Consider the following 21,092-nt stretch of genomic DNA (forward strand, 5'->3'; position numbering starts at 1 on the left):
ATTTTGGAGAACTGTTTGCAATTCTAGGGCTTTAGACTCTGCACTCAATACTAAAATATACTGCTGCTGTTTCTTTTCTTTTCTTTTCTTTTTAAAAATTATGGTGATGTTCTTTTTTGTTTCATTTTTACTGTCTTTTAACACCTCACATTGTTCTAGTTGGGGACTCAAAATCTTTTAAACTGGAACTCAAAATATATTATTTGAGCTGAACAACTGGGCCTCCCCTGTTGTTGCATGTAATTAAAAGATGCATTCTAACAGAAACAACAACAAAAAATTCCCCTAAGCTATAGAATGTTCCTATTTCCCAGAAAACTCTTTGAAAGCAAAGTTAAAAACATGCTTGCTCTGTGAACATGCCATACCTGAAGATAATATTTCCAGCACGATCAGACTTCCATGCCTTTACTAACGCAAAATCTCCTGTAATTGATTTCTCCATAATGTAATGCCGACCATCAAATTCCCTCACCTTTAAAAAAAAATGGGGGGGGGGGTTAAGAAATTTTGAAAAAGTTTGCTCTCTTTAAATTATCAACTCACAGTACAATTTAAGATGCTCTTCTTTGAGCAAAAACGAAATGGAGTGAAGATACCATTGACGGTAATGAAAACTGGAAATCAAATGTGCAGACTGAATAAAATCAGAAGCACAATATGATCTGCAGAGTGGATTTATAATCTGTTTAATGGATTTATAATCTGTTTAATGTATTGCACTAAGTTAGGACTTATTCCACTTTGTTTTCCTGCACAGGCCTCAAATCATCCTATCCAGAAGTTCGGACCGGTTCAGCCGTGTAGGTAGTAACTCGGCCGGCCATGCCTCCGAACAGGTTCTATTGGCAGCGCCATAGGCATAGCCATTTTTTCTTGCTTTTGCACATGTGCAGAAGCAATTTGTTACTACTGCACAAGCGTGCATTAAGTGTGTGCACGCCCAAAGCAAACCGGCAGTAACAGAAGCCGGAACCCATCCCTGATGCTATCATATTACTGGCAAAGTGAGTTACGTCCTGAATCTGCCTTAACTCTAAAAAGTTTCCAAAAGGCTTGTGCCCACCCCCTCATTCACAACATCATTCAAATCCCCAGGAATGTTACCTCTCTTGGCTCACTAGCCAGGGCAACAGTGCCATCGCTGTTGTATTTGATTGGAGACCCCCCTTCTTGCACTAACGTCCCATACCCCGTACTGGTGAAGAAAGCTGGGATGCCAGCTCCTCCTGCTCGGATCCGCTCAGCAAGGGTACCCTAGAAAGAACAAAAGGCTTAATGGCTGGCAAGACAAGACAGATGTAAAGGAGACCTGTAACTCATAATAGTACATCAATTCTTTGACAATTCAATTCAATTCAATTTACTGAACTTGTATGCCGCCCTATTCCCGGAGGAACAAAAGTTGCTAAGGGACCTTTTCTTCTTTCCTAAGTCCACTGAGATGGCTCCCAAATACTGCAAGAGGATTTCCATAGAATACTCATTCCTAAGAAATAGGAACAGAGATTCAAACTTTCTAATTTTTAATATTAGTTTATTACTAAGCAATAATAAAATAAGGTCAATGATTAGCAAGGTCAATCATCATCATCACCTTAATGTTACCAATATTTTATTTCTGAAACACCTGGCATGTACTTTCCAAACTTTTCTCCTTATTTAATGTTCCTTACTTGAAACTCAACATTAAGAAAACTAAGATCATGGCCTCCTTCCCTCTCAATTCCTGGAAAATAGATGGGGAAGAAATGGAGGTAGTGACAGATTTTATTTTCCTGGGCGCCAAGATTACTGCAGATGGGGACTGCAGCCAAAAAATCAAAAGATGCTTAATCCTGGTGAGGAAAGCTATAGCAAATCTAGACAACATATTAAAAAGCAGAGATAATCACCATGCCAAGTGCATAAAGTCAAGGCTATGATTTTCCCAGTTGCAATGTATGGCTGTGAAAGTTGGACCATAAGAAAAGCTGAGCGCCAAAAAATTGTGACCTTTGAACTATGGTGCTGGAGAAGACTCCTGCGAGTCCCTTGGACTGCAAGGCAATCGAACCGGTCAACCCTAGAGGAGATCAACCCTGACTGTTCTTTAGAAAGCCAGATCCTGAAGATGAAACTCAAAATACTTTGGCTACCTAATGAAAAGGAAGGACTCACTGGAGAAGAGCCTAATGCTGGGAAATATTGAGGGCAAAAGAAAAAGGGGACAACAGAGGATGAGGTGACATGAGCTTAAATGGACTCCAGAGGATGGTAGAAGACAGAAAGGCCTGGAGGAACGTTGTCCATGGGGTCACAATGGGTCAGAGATGACTTCGCAACTACCCCCCACCCAAAAAATTTTTTAAAAAAAAACTAGTTCCCAACTTATTATAGATTTTTTTCAGGCAAATTTGGCTTCTTTACCATGCTAAGTACAACACATTTCAAGTTCAATAGGAATATTCCCAGAGTCTGAAGATTTTGAGGAGAAGGCAGCCAGACCTTGTCTGGCTGTGGTTAATTTATTTACTCAGTGTGGTTGCGCTAAGAAAAGATTAACTTACAAAAGGTGGTAAATATGAAATGAGCTTCTTATATTCTTAACTTTGGCATAGGAGAGAAGTTTGCCTGGCAGGCAAGCAGTCCATCTTTTTCCAAAAGCTAGTTAAACGTGCATGAAGAATGAAGTGCAGTGCAGTTCAGTCAAGCACAACATTGCAAATACTTAATGGATTTTTAAAATGCGACGTCATGCCAATGCAGAATGCAATTAAAAACATCTCCTACTTCTCCTACTCTTAACTAACTGGTACATGAGTATCTATGGTTTCTTAGTAGTATTTCAATACTGTGTTGTAATCATAGTGTGTCTGTAGCCTGGGTTCCAACATAAATCAGGCTTTAGGGTAGATTCAGAATCTGGCCAAAGACTAATCTAGTCCAGTTTCCTAATTCCTATCGTGGTGCAATTCAATACACTCCCAAAATAGGAAGTCTATCAACCCCTCTTCAAAATGCCAGAAATGTGGAAAGCTGTCTGATCCTTACGGCTTGCAACAGACACAAAAGGACCATGCAATACAGTAGTTACACAACCAACATTTCAGTTTCTGGTGTGGAAATCCTGCAACTAGAATGGAAAACCGAAGAGTTGGTGCCAATAATTATAAGGAGCCTTCCTCCAAAAAAACAGGCAGTTCACATTTTACCTGTGGGGTAAGCTCCACTTCCAGTTCGCCAGATAAGTATTGCCGCTCAAATTCTGCATTTTCTCCAACATAGGATGACACCATACGCTTGATCTGTTTGGTCTGAAGTAGGAGTCCGAGCCCAAAGTTGTCTACTCTGCAGAGAAAACAGGGTAAAGGTTCAGAACCAAGTGATGGAAAATTTAGAAAATATTGTGACCAGAAATAAAAAAAAGAAAAAGTCACACTGAGCCACAATTTAGTTCAACTGCAGCCTGTGAAATAAAATACAACTTGGCTGGCTTGTACAGTAAAAACCTTTTCAGGGTGTAGCAAAAAAATACTATATATTGGAGGAAGACTAGAGAATACAGAAAGTAAACTTCAGTAGACAAGAACAAATATGTCTGCTTTGTAGAGAAGGATTTTTTTTATACTCAGCGTTGATTATAGCGTTGAATAGCCCAGCGTTGCACGTGTATTTATTTATAGGGAAGAAATGTCTGGACCAAACATAATTTCTAATGTTGGATTTTCCCCCTTACCAGAGGGACCCCCCTCGTGAAGTACTGTGAAGCCGTTACCATGGCAATTCCATTGCACTGCACAGCAGAAGCCATTTTATGGCAGTACAGTAGAAGCCATTTTAAGACACATTAGGCTGTATCTTAACAGAATACACAGCCCAAGGGGTTTTAGGGGTGTCTTACCCCACAATATTTCTTTCCAGGGGTAAGTCATCTGTGTACCAAGTTTGGTTGAAATTGCTTGAGGCGTTCTAGAGTTGTGCTGAAACATACACACACACATATCCAGTTAGACAGATGATAGATAGATAGATAGATAGATAGATAGATAGATAGATAGATAGATAGATAGATAGATAGATAGATAGATAGATGATAGAGCGAGCTTTATTTCAGGCCTTTCCTATCTCAAAACATGGGAAAATATGCCATCAGTTTTCAGCAACTATAGTCAGAAGTAGCTCTGAGGTCTGCAAGAATGGGGTGGCTGGTTCTCAAGTTATTGACTTCAATCTTAGACTATAAAACATGGTTTATGATATGGATTATAATGGGCATGGTTTCTATGGACATATAGGAACACATCATATTTGCACACCATTTCAAGAGACAATAAAAAAGCTAAGAAGGAAACAAGAAGAGTAGAACACATCTTCCCCAGCAACCAACATTCCAAATAAGCAGGGATTAACACCAGACAAAGAATCAAGCAGAAAACAATTCCTAATCAAGGAGAAAAGTACACCTCTATCAACACTGGCAGGGCAAGCTACTGTATAAAAAATAGGGAACAAACCACACATCACACTGATGATGTTATCTAGTTGAGTAATGAAACATCTGCAAACAAACAAGCACAGAAATCACCAAGGATTCTACAGATGAACCCTGAGCTACATACATTTTCTTCTACTTTTATAATTTTCCAGAATAACTATTCAAATTTTATTACATATGTTGGCTTAACCTGCCTCCAACACATAAAAGCTTGTTCCATTTCAGATTTTGCACATTATTCTGTAATATTAAAAAGGGGTGGGATGAATGTTCAGAAATTTTAACCTTTCTCAATCACGTGACTTTTTTAGCATAGCTTATAACTTGAAATGTAGTTATGAATGTTAATTCGCAACTTCTATATTTCAAAAATAAAGCTAAATTCAAGGGTGGTTTTTTTTTCAAAAAGAAAAAGAAAAAACTCAGTACTTTGAGGTATGATAAACCGTTTTCATCAGCTTCTGATTTGTTTCCAGGATAAAATCAAAAGCTATAATAACACTGTTTTGGGACCACAGTATCTGAAAACGAGAGAGATTTGATTGATCTAGTGATTTAGCATCAAGTTAGAATTCAAAAACTCAGCATTCTATTCAGCCTTAGGCATCAAAGGTGGCTGGATAACTTTGGGGCAGTCATTTTCTCTCATCTCACAAGCTCAGGCTCAGGCAACAAGCCAGTTAATCAACCAATGGACCACTGATGGGATTCAATTGTTTTTTACTACTGGTTCTGTGGGCATGGCTTGGTGGCGTGGCTTTGCAGGCATGGCTTGGTGGGCATGGCAGGGGAAGGTTACTACAAAATCCCCATTCCCTCCCGATCCACTGGGACTTGGGAGGCAGAGAATAGATGGGGGTGGGGCCAGTCAGAGGTGGTATTTACTACTCAACTACTCAAAATTTCTGTTACCGGTTCTCCGGAACTGGTCAGAACCTGCTGAATACCACCTCTGCAATGGACTAATACACAGTTGATCCGGGGAAAAAGACGACCCTTGTGCACTTGGAAGAAAATGCTAGGAAGAAAAATAAAATATTTGGAAGTAAGCATTTTCCCTGAAGACTCATTCAATCCATTCTCCTGAATATTTAAAAGGAAGCTGACATGTTAGATTTGTTGAAAACATAGCAATGGAAGCAGACAACTTTTCTCTGTGGAATCACTCCTTCTTAATAGACGATTATCTTTAAAAAGGGGGATCATCCTTCTTTCTAGTAAATGTAATGATTGCTGCTGTTTGTGTTTATTATTTTTAAATGTTTAATCTTATTTACTGCAGCTACACTTTCTCCTAAGAACTCTCAATAACAGCAACTGACATGTTGTATAAATAAGGAAACCATGATGTAGCCCCTCTAAGCTCTTGCGGCCATTTTGAAGGAACCTTTGGCCCAAAAGCAGCCACAAGGCATTAGCCTACAGATGATCCTCAACCCAGGATCATAATTGGGACCAGAATTCCCATTGCTTGTCAAGTGTATTGTGCCTGGTTTTTATCACTTTTCCCCCCATGGTTTTTTAACGGGGTGGGCTTCAAAAATTGTAGCAAGGGTTCTCTGTCCGATGCTGGGCGGATGTGGCCATTGTGGGTGTGGCCTAGACAGCCTCCTGCACCACGGCTGAGAGGGCGTTTTGGCCCTCCCCGGGCTTTGGAGGCTTTTTCTGAGCCTCCGGGAGGGCGAAAACGGCTCCAGAGGCCCTCTGGAGGCCAGAAACAGGCCCATTTCTGGCCTTCCCAAACTTCCAGTAGGCCTGTTTTTCACCCTCCCCCAAGCCTCCGTGCATGCCCTGCACTTACCTGCATCCAAAACAGGGGTTCATTCCTGACTGGCTCAAGGATTCCTTCCATCCTACGGAGATTGGCAAAATGAGGGCCTAGATTGTTGGGAGCAATATGCTGACTCTGTAAACTACTTCTTAGAAAGGGTTGTAAAGCACTATGAAACGGCATATACTGTATTTTTCAGTGTATAAGACGCACCTTCCCCCCCCCCAAAAAAGAGGGTGAAAATCTGGGTGCATCTTATACACTGAATACAGTATTTTTGGCCTCCTGAAACCCCACCCCCTTCACAAAAATGGCCGTGCAGATGCTTTTGGAGGCCTGCAAAGTGCTCCCGGGGGCTGGGGAGGGGAAAAACAAATGAAAATGCCATTTTTTGCTCATTTTGCCTCCCCACCTCCAGCCCCCAGGAGCACTCTACAAGTCTCCTAAAGGCTATGCATGCCCTTTGGGGGGCAAAAATTGGAGTCATTTCTGTGAAAAATTGGCTGTTTTTTGCTCGTTTTTGCCCCCACTCCAGCCCCCAGGAGCACTTTGCAGGCCTCTCAAACTCTCTGCATGCCCCATTTTTCACAAAAAAATGAGGCGTGCAGAGAGTTTGGGCAGTCTGCAGAATTTTTTTTAAAAAAATTTTTTAATTTACCTCTTCAAAATATTGGTGCGTCTTATATTCCGGTGCGTCTTATACTTCAAAAAATATGGTGAGTCTAAGTATTATTGCTATTATGGTCATCAAGGGAGGAGATGAAACAAAGGTATCGGTTGTTAGCTGTTTCTCTTTTCATACTCATTATGCACACCATGTGCCATTCCTTCGCCTAGCAAGTGAAATCTGATATGGTCTACCAGCCAATGTTAAACTTCATTGTCACTTCTGTCCCAGCGCAGAGGTTGATTTCATCTTGGAAAATCTCCCAGGTTTCCATTTCTCAGGTTGATGCAGGCTTGTCAACAGAACATAGCTCTGTATTTTAGGAATATTCCAGAGCAACTTGACCTGACATATTGGGAAATAATTTTCCAGCTAAAATTAGGAGCAGCTAATCCTAAATATAGGAATAACATTACCAACTCAAACCATTTGAAAATTAAAACAGATTAACTAGTCTGGACATTGTTTTAAAACTATTCATTTTTTTTTCTTTAAAAAATGCATTCACAATTAGCAAAAAAATCTGGCACCCGTCAGATGTGTGGACTTCAGCTGCCAGAATTCTCAGCAATGGCCATGAATCTAGGGAATTGTGAGAATACATGTCTAAACATCTCCACGGCCAGGATATACAGGGCCCGTAGACTGCACGAGTCAAAAAGAGGGCTGTGAAAATATCTACAGACCCCACATCTGGACATAAATTGTTTCAACTTCTACCTTCAAAATGACACTATAGGGCACTGCACACCAGAATAACTAGACACAAGGACAGTTTTTCCTGAATGCCATCACTCTGCTAAACAACACTGTCAATAATTTACTAAGAATGTATTAATATTATTCTTCTCTTCCTTCCTATTATCTATCTCTCTCCACTTATGACTATAACCATGTTGCTTGTACCTTTCAATTTATATTGTTTTTTATTTCCTAGTACGATTTGATAGCTTATTAGTAACCTTGACTATCAATAAGTGTTGTATCTTTTTATTCTTGATAAATGTATTATTCTCCTTATATATACTGAGAGCATCTGCACCAAAGACAAATTCCTTGTGTGTCCAATCACACTTGGCCAATAAAGAATTCTATTTCATTCCATTCTATTCTATACTTTGTTGAATTTCAACACAATTATTTATTTTACAAGCATTTCTATGTTGATTTAATTCAATTAAAAATGAAGATAGCAACCCACTTCCCAATTTATCACAGCATTATCAAATCATCCAAGAGTTTTTTGAAAGTCTGTTTGAAAAGGATGCTTTTTATCATCTTAAAGAAAGTGAATAGGAGAGGAGAAATAAGAGAGATTATATCGCTTCAAGAACATGGGGAAAAACTCATATTTTTGAACACAGATGATGCTATTAATTCATTTTAAATCTAGACAGAAATCTTCTTGGCCAATGCTAACTATTCTGCTTGGACTTTCTTGATGGAAAAAAGCAGAATAAAGTTAGTAAATCAGGGCTGTCAAATTCATGGCCCACAGGTCAGATGCGTCATGTGCTGGCTGTTAGGTAAATCATACTGTAAAATGTGATTGGTTGCTGTTTTCCTCAATCGGCCATAAGAGAGAGCCAGAATGACTGTTAGCTCTCTGTTTGTTAGATGCTGGGCTCATCTGATCTGAGTGTTTTGGAAGCTGGCTGTTAGAAAGTGCCGTGAGCTATTGTAAGTTTTGCAATGCTAGCAAACTTTGAGTACTGAACTGTTTGTATGATTATGAACTATGTTATTTAGATTATCCCTTAACTGAAAGACATTGATGACTGACTGTCTTATCCATGTATGACTTGGACTGTTTGATGGACTCTGATACCTCTATTTCCATGAAAGTAAAAGCCTATTTAAACTGCAGTGTCTCTGTATGCTGGTTTGTGTGTTCTCCAACACAACTCTCACAACGCTTCTCTGAATGCACTTGCTCTCCCAATGGGGAGCTTACCAGTTTAGTAAAGGGGCGGGGGGGAGTTGTGATACATCACGTGATGATGCCATGACGCCGCAGGTTTGACACTCCTGTAGTAAATGAACCATTTCCTTTACTAAGCAATATATCTTTTTGGCAACCTTGAAAGTATCTGCTTTCAAATACACTGGAATTAGTTCTAGCATTTTGCCCTTCAATTATTGAGCACATTCTTGATTTTATAAATAACCTTGATTTTATAAATAATTCTTGCTTGTCCTCTTATGAACATAAGAGGCTCAGCAAATGTTTTTCATAGGTATGGTGTAGACAACAGAGCAAAAACGAGACAGGAATGCTTAAGCTTGTGACAGCACATCAACTGATGGCGTATTAAGAATAGGTCACACTGAAACTTACGCAATACTACATATGCCCACAGTGGCTTGTATGCCAAGCCAAAATTACAAAATAAAAAACATACCTGGCCCCCAACCAGAAGAGAATTCACACTGCAGACATAATTTGCATAATATTATGAATTGTGCTTTCAAAAATGAAATTGCAAGAAATACGGTGTTTATGCCTATCTACTACTCTGAAATGTGGGGCATCTACTTAAATCTACTTGGTCTTATATAAAGACAAATATTTACATCACTTATAAAATCAATGATACTAATTTCAACGTGAGCACCTATATGAATCAAGATTACATGTACAGAGGGGGAAAAAACCCTGCATTTGCTTCTTTTAATCCTAAGAATCAGTCTAGCACATACTGTATATATCTAGTCAAAATTCCAAAGTCAAAAAAAGATATATACGATCAAGGCCCAGATGTGACATATGAGGACAGCTGGTTCATCAAAAAGCCTAAATGAAGAGAAATTATAAATTTGAATTCTGATGCTGGACAAAGTTATTGAGAATACCTTGAATTTTAACAAAGTACAAACTAGCTGATAACATGGCATTGTCCAGGTATTTATTTATAGGGTGAAAATGTCCAGACCGAACATTATTTACAGGGGGAAATGTCCGGACCAAACGTAATTTATAATGTTGGATTTTCCCTCTTACAAGAGGGAGCCCTCTTGTGGAGTATTGTGAAGCCATTACCATGGCAACTCCACTGTGATGTAAAATAGAAGCCTTTTTACGGCAGTACAGTAGAAGCCATTTGAAGGCACAACAGGCTGTAGTGTAACAGAACATGGTCCCCAAGGGGGTGTTAGGGTGTCTTACCCTCACAGTATTTGTTTCCCGAGAGTAAGTCATTTGTGTACCAAGTTCAATTGAAATTGCTCGAGGCATTCCAGAGTTATGCTGGAACATACACACACACAAACACACATATACCCACAGAGCCATTTATATTGTGTGTGTGTGTGTGTGTGTGTGTGTGTGTGTGTGTATGTATGTATATATACACAAAATGAATTAAAACCAGATTGCTCGCAGGATGTCCTAATAATGACCTTGAAGTTTAGATATTTTGAATGTGTACTAGAAAGGCAAGACTCCTTGGAGAAAACCCTATTGCTTGGAGAAAAATTCAAAGGCAATTGGAAAGGAGGCTAATACGAGACAAGGTGACTAGATATTACCACTGAGCTAGGAAGAGCATTTCAGAAATCAAAGAATCAATTGATGACAGTATTGGAACAAACATGTTGATCAGATCAGAAGAATTTTGAAGAACCAAGACAAATTAGCAACAAAAATGAAGGGATCAAGTAATTAAAAGAAGAAATCTTACCTTTTGTGGAGATTAACTTCTCCTCCTTTCTCATATACTGTAGACAGTGGCAGAACATGCAATTATCTTTCCTGGATGTAGTACTACAGGTAATGCTCGACTAACAACCACAATAGAGCCGTAAAATTCAACCATAAGACATTGAGGTCATAAGTGGAGCTTGACTATATAATCAGGCTAGATTTCACAAGCACTTTTATGGTGGTCATAAAGCGGGCCACCATGGTTGTCAAACAAATCATGTGGCCATTAGATAAACCATGGTTAATAAGTAAATCCAGCATATCCAGTAGGCATTTTTGCTGGAAAATGGCAAAAAAAAAACTGTTGCAAATTTCAGTCGTATGACCATGGGATGCTGCAACCCATAGTAAGCCAATTGTCAATGCACAAAATGCAATCATGGAGGGTGTGTGTGTGCAGCAGTAGTAACCTCAAGGAAGGATTTGTAAGTAGGATATTTGGAGTCAATTATAATTTCAAAATTCATTAAGTGAATGTTCGTATGTTGAAAACTACCTGTTGCAATTTTCTGTCTGCCAACTCAAGATGTAATTCATCAAGATGACCTATATTCTTACTAAATCCACAGCAAAGGCAGTCTACAGCTTCCATAGGAAACTGTTCCAATCACAGGATTAGCATACACACTGTTTTAACAAATGTGCTTAGCGTTTTTAAATCCCCTATTTTATTAATATTTTAAAAAATTCTGGGATTCTACCGGCTACCTCCTGAATTAACCATATAGGATCATTCTCGAAGTCATTCACCTTGCCCATCCTTCAGAGGTGGGTTCCTACCGGTTCAGCCGAATAGGTAGTAACTCAGCCAGACACATGACTGTACCTGTTCTATCCTGGGTGCCACCATATTTATTTTCTATTCCCCACATGCGCAGAACAATCTTCATTGAAAAAATGTAACTTTTCCCCTTTTTTAATGGTGTGCGCATGCCACTCCGAGATGGGCCTTTTTTTCACAAAAATGGAGGCGCTTTTGCCTTCCCCCAGCGTCCAGAAGCACTCTGCAGGCTTCAGCAGGGCTGGGAGAAGGGAAAAATGCTGTTTTTGCAAACAACAGGTGATAAACGGCCCATTTTTCTCAAAACCGTAGGTATTTTTGCCTTCCCCAGTCCCCTGAAGCACTCTGCGGGCTTCAGCAGGGCTGGGGAAAAGGGAAAATGCCCGTTTTTGCAAAAAACAGGCAAAAGTGGGCCATTTTTTACAAAAACTGAGGCATTTTTGCCTTCCCCAGCTCCCAGAAGCACTCTGCAGGGCTTCGGTTGGCATAGCTTGGTGAGGGGATCATGTGACTGACTGTGCATGAGTGATGTCAAGTTGGTCACACCCACTCAGTCATATGCCCCCCATCTAGCCATTCTCACTGAACCAGTAATAAAAAAATTTGAAACCCACCCCGGCCCATCTTCATAACTTACCTGGAAGCTATTGCAATACTTTGTTTTTCCCCGAAAATACAACCTGTCCTGAAACTAATGCCTTGTTACATTTTTCACGTGGACAAAAATATAAGCCCACCCCCGAAAATAAGGCCCCAGGACAATCCCCCCTCCGGCCGGGCAGAGCGCCATTCATCGACCTAGCGGTATCCTGAAGGCGTTCTATGGTTGTGGGCTGGCTGCTAGAAGACTCTCTTTCCGGAAGACTCTCTGTCCAGCAGCCAGCCCACAACCATAGAACGCACTCCACAGCGGCCGCTGCTGGAAGACTCGGCAGCCGAGTTTTGGAGTTTGGAAGCAGGAGAAGAAGTTATCCTCGGAGCGCAGCGGGGGTGGAACAGGAGCTCGCGCAACCCCTCTCTCCAGCCGGTCAGAGCTCCATGCACTGACCTAAGGGGGGTATCCTGAATGTGCCAAGTCACGGGAGCTGGGGAGTGGGCAGAGCGCCACGTGCCTTGACGCCTTAGGGATACCCCCTAGGTCAGTGAATGGTGCTCTGCCCGGCTGGTGAGGGGAGTTGCCAGGTGGCTGCTCATGAGCGTGGTCACTTCCATGTTGGATGTGTCAACAAGGATCCCTTTGAATAAATTGAGCAGCTTTTGCTTTCCTTGTCACTGTTACATATTTTGGGTCATTTTTCTTTGCAGGATTGATAGTTATACTATGAGCAGAATGTATTTTTCCCACCAACATATGTTGCTAAAGAAAATAAAACTAGAGGGTGATATTCAGTTGGTCTCCTCTGTCAACAGAAGGCATATGTCAACAGTTGGTTTCAATTCTATACTTTCCAAATCTTTCAGAAATACAGGGGAGTTTTTTGAGCAGATTTGAAAGAGGAGGAATTTCAGTCGAAAGAGGGGAGGTCACTAAACCTCCCTTTGCTTTCCTCCTTCATTTATTTGTCAAATTCCAGGTTGCTGACCTGCAACTCTAGGAAGCTTTACGAGGCATAAAATAGTTAAATTTAGTAGCCCACAACATCTGGGGGAAGATTCCATGGGGAAGAGCCAGAATTTAAAAGCTTATTTAAGTGTAGACAGAATGTGAAACCATACAAAGCTCAAGAGAAATGCGGTTTCAGATAGTAAGCACCACAACAAAGAGGGTTCATGACCTCATGGACCATGTTCCTCCAGGCCTTCCTGTCCTTTACAATCAGCCGGAGTCCATTTAAGCTCAAGCCTACTGCTTCGGTGATTCCATCCAGCCACCTCATTCTCTGTCATCCCCTTCTTTGGCCCTCAATCTTTCCCAGCATTAGGCTCTCCTCCAGTGAGCCCTTCCTTCTCATTAGGTAGCCAAAGTATTTGAGTTTCATCTTCAGGACCTGGCCTTCTATAGAGCAGTCAGGGTTGATTTCCTCTGGGACTGACCAGTTTGATCACCTTGCAGTCCAAGGAACTCGCAGGAGTCTTCTCCAGCACCATAGTTCAAAGGCCTCAATTCTTGAGGGTCTATCAAATACAACTACTTAATCAATGGGACCTAAAGCAAATAAAATATGTTGGATTACATGGGCTTTCACTACAGATGAAAGATCATCCTTCAGATGACCAGATTATGATATGAGTCACATTAAGTAGTAGTTAGTAGGACCTTGAATTGCACCCAGAAACTTACTGATAACTATTATAGTCCATGGAATAGAGATATCAAGTTTGCTTATAACTCTTAAGTCACTGCACTCTGGACCAGCTGTAGCCATGGTGACCAAAGCACAGGGAAAAGGATTTTCTAGTCCAGAAATGAGCCCAATTGGCAGATAGCTGCCAGTTGCTCCTTGAGTAGGAGCTGGGATTCTCAAAGAATCCACAAACATTCTGTCTTGTTATGGTTGAGCTTCAGCCTATTCCTCTCCATTCAGACTTCAAAGCCCAGGACATGATCCTGAGAGCATTGCTTGGTATACTGATGATATCTAACCCCAAACCGATGAATGACCTCTCTTACCATTTCTATTTAGCTATTAAACAAGAAGGCTAAGAGGGTACGTAGCTTGGTAACACCTCACAAATTAGGTATCTTGGACTTGACTTTTCACCACACCTATACCAACCGGAATCAGTCACAGAGAAAGGAGAAAAACCACCATAACACTCTATTTCCTATCCCTACTTCCCTGCAGCTGGAGAGCATGATGATTGTAACACCCCTGTCCCAGCTCCAATGTTTGCTATCTCAATACTGTGTACTATGTCCTGGCCCAAATTCTGATTTAAAAGACTGCAGATAATACGTTTCTCTTAGAGACCTCTGCAACTGTCTACCTTCTCAACAAACTTCCTCAGAAGGGAGAAGATGGAGACAGGATGAAAATTGTCTAGGAGGATCCATTGACGGCACTCTGAGGAGAGTGAGCCCTTGTGCAGCCCACCACTGCTCAGCCACTGCAACGGGAGCAGTGGGAGAAAGAAGATGGTGGTCAGGTGGAGGATGGGAGTGGAGTGTAGGATGGCCAAAAGGGGAGAGATGAGGGAAAGGGAATTTAGGCGGGTAAGGAGAGATGAAATGCATGCTGCAATCTTAAATGCAGGCAAGCTGCCAAGTGCCAGAATTTGGTTCACATGACCACAAGGGCATTGCAACAGCCATAACTTTGAAAACCAGCCATAATTACCATTTGTTCAGCATTGTCATAATTTTGAACAGTCACTGAATGGTGTCTGATGATCAAGAAAGGAATACCTGATTAAAGCCCTCAGAGAAACCCTCAGAGAAATGGACCAGCATATCTCAGGAAAAACTCATGCTCATTTTGAAACCCATCCAGTTTCTAGGGTAGGCACATCTCTTTGATGGGAGAAGAGTCGCCAACAAACAAAAAACCAATCAGAGAATGACCTGGCTGTGACAAAAGACACACTATCCTTCAATCCTCAGGTCAGGTTGCAAAAGCTCCAAGATAAAACTAGATTTAATGTACCACCTCTGGTAACTCGTAGCTCTTGATTATCTGGGTCAAGTTCGTGGTTATCACAAACCAATCCCAATTCAATGCCATCTGGGGCAAATTAAAATCCCACAGATTATCAGCCTTGGGGATTCCATTGCCAACACAGCAATGGAATCAAATAGCAATGACAAGCCTATGGCTGATTCAGCAGCAACAAATCCAACTACAAGATCTCACGTCTATTTCTCTACAGCACAAAGCCTCTAAAAGCTGTCAAAGCTTCCTGAGTGACAGCTGCCATCTCGCCAGCCCCAGGTCATAGCTGTTGTCAGAATACAATACCTAGGGACTCCAGCTGATCCCTCTTTTAATTCCGCCCCAGGTTCTGCCAGTCCTTCTCCTACACACTTAAAATCTGGGATTATCACACAACAAAAAAAGAGAACGCCCTTTATAAATGGTTACCAATAACAATTTAGAGAAGTTTACTACCATAAATTTAAGGATTTCCACACTGAAAAGGCAAAAAGTACAAAATACAGTGCCAAGTTTCTCAATTTTACAGCAGTGTCTAAATCTTTCCCAACTCTCAACAAAGAGATTTAGTGAACATTTTTGGTATTTCATAAGCATCCTGGTAAAGTTTCACATAGTTCTGGTGCACAGTATCAGATTTCTGAAAATAGTATTCAGACTAGGAAATGAAAAATTGGTAAAAGTGTTTGAATGACTGAAAAGTGGACTTATCTAATCATTTAGTTGCACTGTCAACAGTAGCACTGATAACTAAGGGAGAAAATCTTTCAATGTTTAACCTCAGTATTACATGCAAAAGTGTTAAAATAGCCAGTCTAAATCACGTTTTCTATTCTATAGAACTGTTATTCACCTCCTTACAATATTTGGCCTGAAATGCTCACCTATATCAATAAAAACAGGGGAACATTTACTTACAAGAAAAATCTAGGATTCGTTGTTTTGTATATAGTGCATAATGAAAGAGTTATTAATGTAGGGTTTTTTCCCTTTTAACATTTTTTTAATGTTTTAATTTCAGAGGATCCAAGAAAAGATTGGGAAGCCAATTATCTAGTATGATACAAGGACTTTTGCAGTGATCCACTATCAGAATTAAGAATGCACTGGATTATTTCCAAGGCAATGCTTCCATAGTTAAACAAAGGAATAAACAAGACGTTTGTGCTTTAATTTGGACAAAACACAGAAAGATTTTGGTTACTCCTCCAAGGATTAAGAAAAGGTTAATACAGAAAGTACCTTAAAACCTAACTTCTATTGTGACAATCTTCCTAGTACTATTTGAACATTCAAGTTAAAGGACCTGACCAAGAATCAATAAAATTTAAATATATGGGTATATATTATAAATGTATATAAATAAATACAGCCTGGTTCATAATTTAGCTGTTGGTTTACACCTGCTAACTATGTTTTCATATTTTAAATAGATGCCAGGCTAAGTAGATTGGGTAAATAGAGTTGTAGAAATCTATAAATTGTGTGACTGCTTCACAAAGGGGGAGACGTTATTATCTTTGAAATATATTTATCAGTATTCAACTGGGGGGGGGAATTTACATATATATTTGTTTTGTCTTGTTTATGCACTTTTTTGGTGTAGTCTTGTTTAGCTTTGTTTTGTTTTTGTATTCCTTTTTGGGGGGGTGTTGTATTTTAATGTTTTAAATAAAATAAAAATTGAGTTGAGAAAAGAATAAAGCCCGATTCATAAAACTAGCCATTTTGCAATATTAAAACATCATGTTTTTCATGGCCAGTTTTACACTGTGAAAGCAAATTCATCCTTCCCATTTAAAATACAGTTTTACGTTTTATTGAAGTAGTTTAAAATTAAACTATTTTATATTGCATGGCTACAATGTTATATTATTGCTTCTTGTATATAGAGATAAAAAAATTAATTATTAAAGAAAAATGTGCATTTGTTTCCTTCTATACCATAAGCTCAGAAAGCTCATTATGCATTGTGGTGGATACTGAATTCATTCATTTCATCATTTTACAAAGTCACTGTATTGCTGAACTGCAGTTGGAGAACTGCTTTACATATGAATACTTGAAGAACCGAGCACAATAATAAAGTGATTTTATATTACAAAAAATCAACCTTTTTTCAGGCAATGTACAAACTTCAGTTTTAAACTCCTGTATTTTTTTTAAAAAAAACTCTGAATGTTTTTGTATTTGTGCCAATCATGTTCTGGCATTCTGTCGTCCAATGTCTTATTATTTCAAGCACATGTCTTTTATGGGTGACCAACCAAAGTTTATAGCAGATATTTAAAAGAATGAATAACTTAACCTCTGCAAAAGGGATGACAGCAGCCCTGTTTATGACATGATTATGCACCACTGCTGGGTAGTCATGCCATTAACAGGTGCAGCAAAATAAGGAGAGAGAAGAATACAGCCAAAGTTCACATTTAATTGAACTTGCAAAAAAAAAAAAAAAGTAGCCTCATCCGTTGCAAAATAGCTTCTTCCCAAAGCAAAGATAAGGAATTTCTTTTCCCTGTGCGGCATTACTAGGGATGTTTAAAATAATCCTAATAACTGATTTGGGGAGGGGGGGTGGAATACCTACCCTGCATTGTTACTGACAGCGGTTATTCCTTTTACACCAGTCTTCAACAAAGCTCCTATGAGGTTCTCTGGAATTCCACAGAGCCCAAAACCTATGTGACACAAATTGTTCAGCAGTAAATAACTCTTATTTTGAAAATATAGTTCTCCCATGCCGATCCACTGACCCAATTCTATTTCCCAATTCAGGAGAAGGCATCCTAGAACTTGGATTTTGGAGCAGCCTAAACTTTTAGTCAATAATCAAAATAAGACATCCCAACACTATAGTTTGTCATGCACAAAAGACCTGAAGAAGCTGACAGAAACTCACTGATAATTCAAACCCTAGCATCCCAATGATCTGTGACCTGTGTGAGCTGTGAAATGAAATTGGGGCCGGGGGGGGGGGGAGGAAGACCTGAGTCATAATTGAAAACAGAAAATATTTTCTTGGTAATATATAAGCATGTTATACACTGAAAAGTCTTGAAAGATGTTTAACACCTTAGATCTCAGTCTATTTCTGCAAAGGTAGGACTGAAATATACATCACATGACTGATGAAAGTTATAATAAATTTGATAATTTTTGTAACCAAAAACTTTACAGTAAAGGAAGTTACCAAATTATTATAATAGATTTATTAACATTGCTAGTAATCTTTATTTAGTGAACATATTTGGGACTGGCAACTTAGTTATTAAGTGAAGCAGTTGCAAAGTGAAAAATCATGTGGGCACAAATCTGCTTATGATATTACTTCAGATTTCCTTTTCTTTACAAACCTGCAGAGGTTGTACATTCAGTCATTGGTCACAAAGTTACCTTTTCACGATCATCATGAATGGTCGCTAAGCAAGAGCTATTTGTATTCAGAATGCATATTTGCTCACTGCTTTTCTTATACATTTAATTTTATACTGCTTTAATCTTCCTGAGAATGAGTCATGTAATACCTCAGCTTTCACACTAAAACGATCTACTAACTTATTATCTTGTCCTATTTTCCAGGCTGAAGCAATTTTCTTGTTCATAACTTTGTAGCTCATAAATTCAAAGCCATTTAGAAGGACAATGGACAATGTTGGACAACCTTATTTGAGGGAACAATCATATGTAACTTTTGAATGTGATACCAGAAGACACTGCCCAATGATAAGTAGGATCAGGACAAAATTAGAAGTTAGAACTAGAACAAAACATAAACCATGATTTAATTTCCATCAGTATTTTAATGAGATAAATTAAAAAAAATTATTCCACCTATTGTATTCAAAAGACATGATTGAGTGGTAACTTCTAGAGAGCCACTGGTTTCTGCGATCTCAGGGTATTGCACCCATTATTTAAAATCTTTATACTATCAGTTTTTAAGGATTTTTATGGAGTTCGGAACTAATATCTGCATTTTGGCCCATACTGTTTTTGAAATATTAAGTATTTTTTCCAAATTTATTTTACCCCAAATTATAAACAGAACAAGCATATTCAGTCTCACTAAGCCATGCAGCTTCTACATGCTTGAACAGTTCTGCAATCTTAGAACACAAGGTAAAGTCTTGCTCAAACAAGACTTTTTGTAACAGTGTGGAAAACATATGCTATTGTCTCTTTCTGATGTGTATTTCTGATTCCTTGATTTCCACTAAACCACAGGGCTGTAGACTAAATAAATCTACCTGAGAAAAAGACAGTGGGACAATAGTCATCTCCCAATAAAGTACTAAACAGTTTTTATTCTGTTTAGTTTTTTTTTTTAATCAGCCAAAGTACTATATAGCCTATCTCCATACATACATCACAGCAGTGGTGGGATTCAAAAATTTATACTACCGGTTCTGTGGGCATGGCTTAGTGGCCATGGCAGTGGAAAAGATATTGTAAAATCTCCATTCCCATCCCACTCCAGGGGAAGGATACTGTAACATCCCCATTCTCTCCTCACTCTAGGGAAAGGATATTGCAAAATCCCCATTTCCTCCCGATCATCTGGGACTTGGGAGGCAGAGAATAGATGGGGGTGGGGACCGGTCAGAGGTAGCATTTACCGGTTCTCCGAACTACTCAAAATTTCTGCTACTGGTTCTCCAGAACTGGTCAGAAGTTGCTGGATACCACTGATATACCTCTGCATATCAGGTGTACATAATCTAGATGTACCTCTTATAGAGGCATGCATGAAACATTGATAATTACAGATTTAAATACATACAGTCCCTGAGACTAGTAAATCAATCAGTAAGTGAGGCAGTCACTAAATAGGAAATTACATGATTGAGACTGTGCTTTCCGGCTGGAAAGAGACACGACTTTTCTTCTGACTTTCACACCTTCAGATTTTGTTCACCTAACATTTCCCTGCCCTTTGGAATGCTCAAAGTGCCTGCTTACTATCTTGTACCCATCGAAAGCAATGAGATTGCATCACAGCTCAGGGCTGGGAGCCGCAAACGTGCTACATAAACATCTTACTCTCTTGAAATATCTTGCTCTTCCTCTGCATACCCTAACAGGGGAGGTGTGGCGGCAAGGATCAGGCAAAGGAGAGGCTGCTTGCAGAAATTGCTTTTTTTTACTCCCTGCTTGCAGAGCAAAAAGATTAGAAACAAGATCTGTACAAAGTAAGGTTGTTTTGTGATCACATTTATTAATTATTTTCATTTATTTATAAAATTTATTGGCTGCCCATCTTACCACAGGGTAACTCTGATCAGCTTACAATCATAAAATATAAACACAGATATATACTCACATAGGTAAGCTACACAAACAGCTTACTCTCTTGAAATCACTTCCTCTCCAGTCTTTCCACTCTGGCAAAGGCGGGGAAAGGGGTCAGGCAAAGAAGGAATTGCCCATGGAAATCACTTGCTTTTTATTTCTATCCCTGGCAGAGCCAAGAGATTGGAAAAGAAGAGATTTCAAGAAAGTACTGTAAGCTATTTGCAGAGTGCATCCATGCTTCCCAGCATGATTGAACTGCTTTCAAGCGAACAGCTTACTCTCTTGAAATCTTTTTCTCCAATCTCTCAAAGGGGGAGGGGGAGCCACAGCTCAGGCACAAGACACCCCATATTGGCTATAATGGAGATCATGTGACTGATGAATTGTAAATTTCTTTTTTCAGCACCATTGCAACTTTGAACAGTTGCTAAAAGATCAGTAAGTGAGAACTACCTGTCATTTACATTGGAAAAATAGTGGAATTTCACTACTTACCACCAACAAGGAGAGTGGACCCATTGGGTATGTCTTTTACTGCTTCTACTGGATCAGTATAAAATTGGGTATTGTGACAGGAACTGGTTGAAAAATAGCAGCCACAAGTCTAAAAGTGAAGAGGGGGAAAAGGGGGTGGGGGGAGGAAGATGAGAATGTCATGGATCCGACATTATACAGTTAGTCCACATAACAGATTTCGTGACTGTGTGCATTCTGTATAACACCTTCAGATGTACATAAAGCAATTTCCATTGATTTAGAATTGCAAAGTATCCACAAAATGCAAATTGCTTTTACATCACACTAAAAC

General features: G+C 39.5%; 1 protein-coding gene across 1 annotated transcript in view; it reads right to left on the bottom strand.

Annotated features, from left to right (window-relative positions):
* Nucleotides 1-21,092, bottom strand: part of OXCT1 (3-oxoacid CoA-transferase 1) — an 83,062-nt gene that overhangs the window by 54,917 nt on the left and 7,053 nt on the right. The window contains exons 2-6 of the mRNA XM_087715459.1: nucleotides 20,780-20,888; nucleotides 17,580-17,670; nucleotides 3,195-3,330; nucleotides 1,108-1,257; nucleotides 369-475 (exon numbers count right to left, since the gene is read on the bottom strand). Of these exons, the coding sequence (XP_087571585.1) occupies nucleotides 369-475; nucleotides 1,108-1,257; nucleotides 3,195-3,330; nucleotides 17,580-17,670; nucleotides 20,780-20,888 (593 nt within the window). The remainder of the gene's footprint in view (nucleotides 1-368; nucleotides 476-1,107; nucleotides 1,258-3,194; nucleotides 3,331-17,579; nucleotides 17,671-20,779; nucleotides 20,889-21,092) is intronic.

This window comes from Thamnophis sirtalis, unplaced genomic scaffold (assembly GCF_051295495.1).
Source record: "Thamnophis sirtalis isolate CommonGarterSnake01/CBP01778 unplaced genomic scaffold, rThaSir2_p1.2 scaffold_5, whole genome shotgun sequence".
NCBI classification, from domain to species: domain Eukaryota; kingdom Metazoa; phylum Chordata; class Lepidosauria; order Squamata; family Natricidae; genus Thamnophis; species Thamnophis sirtalis.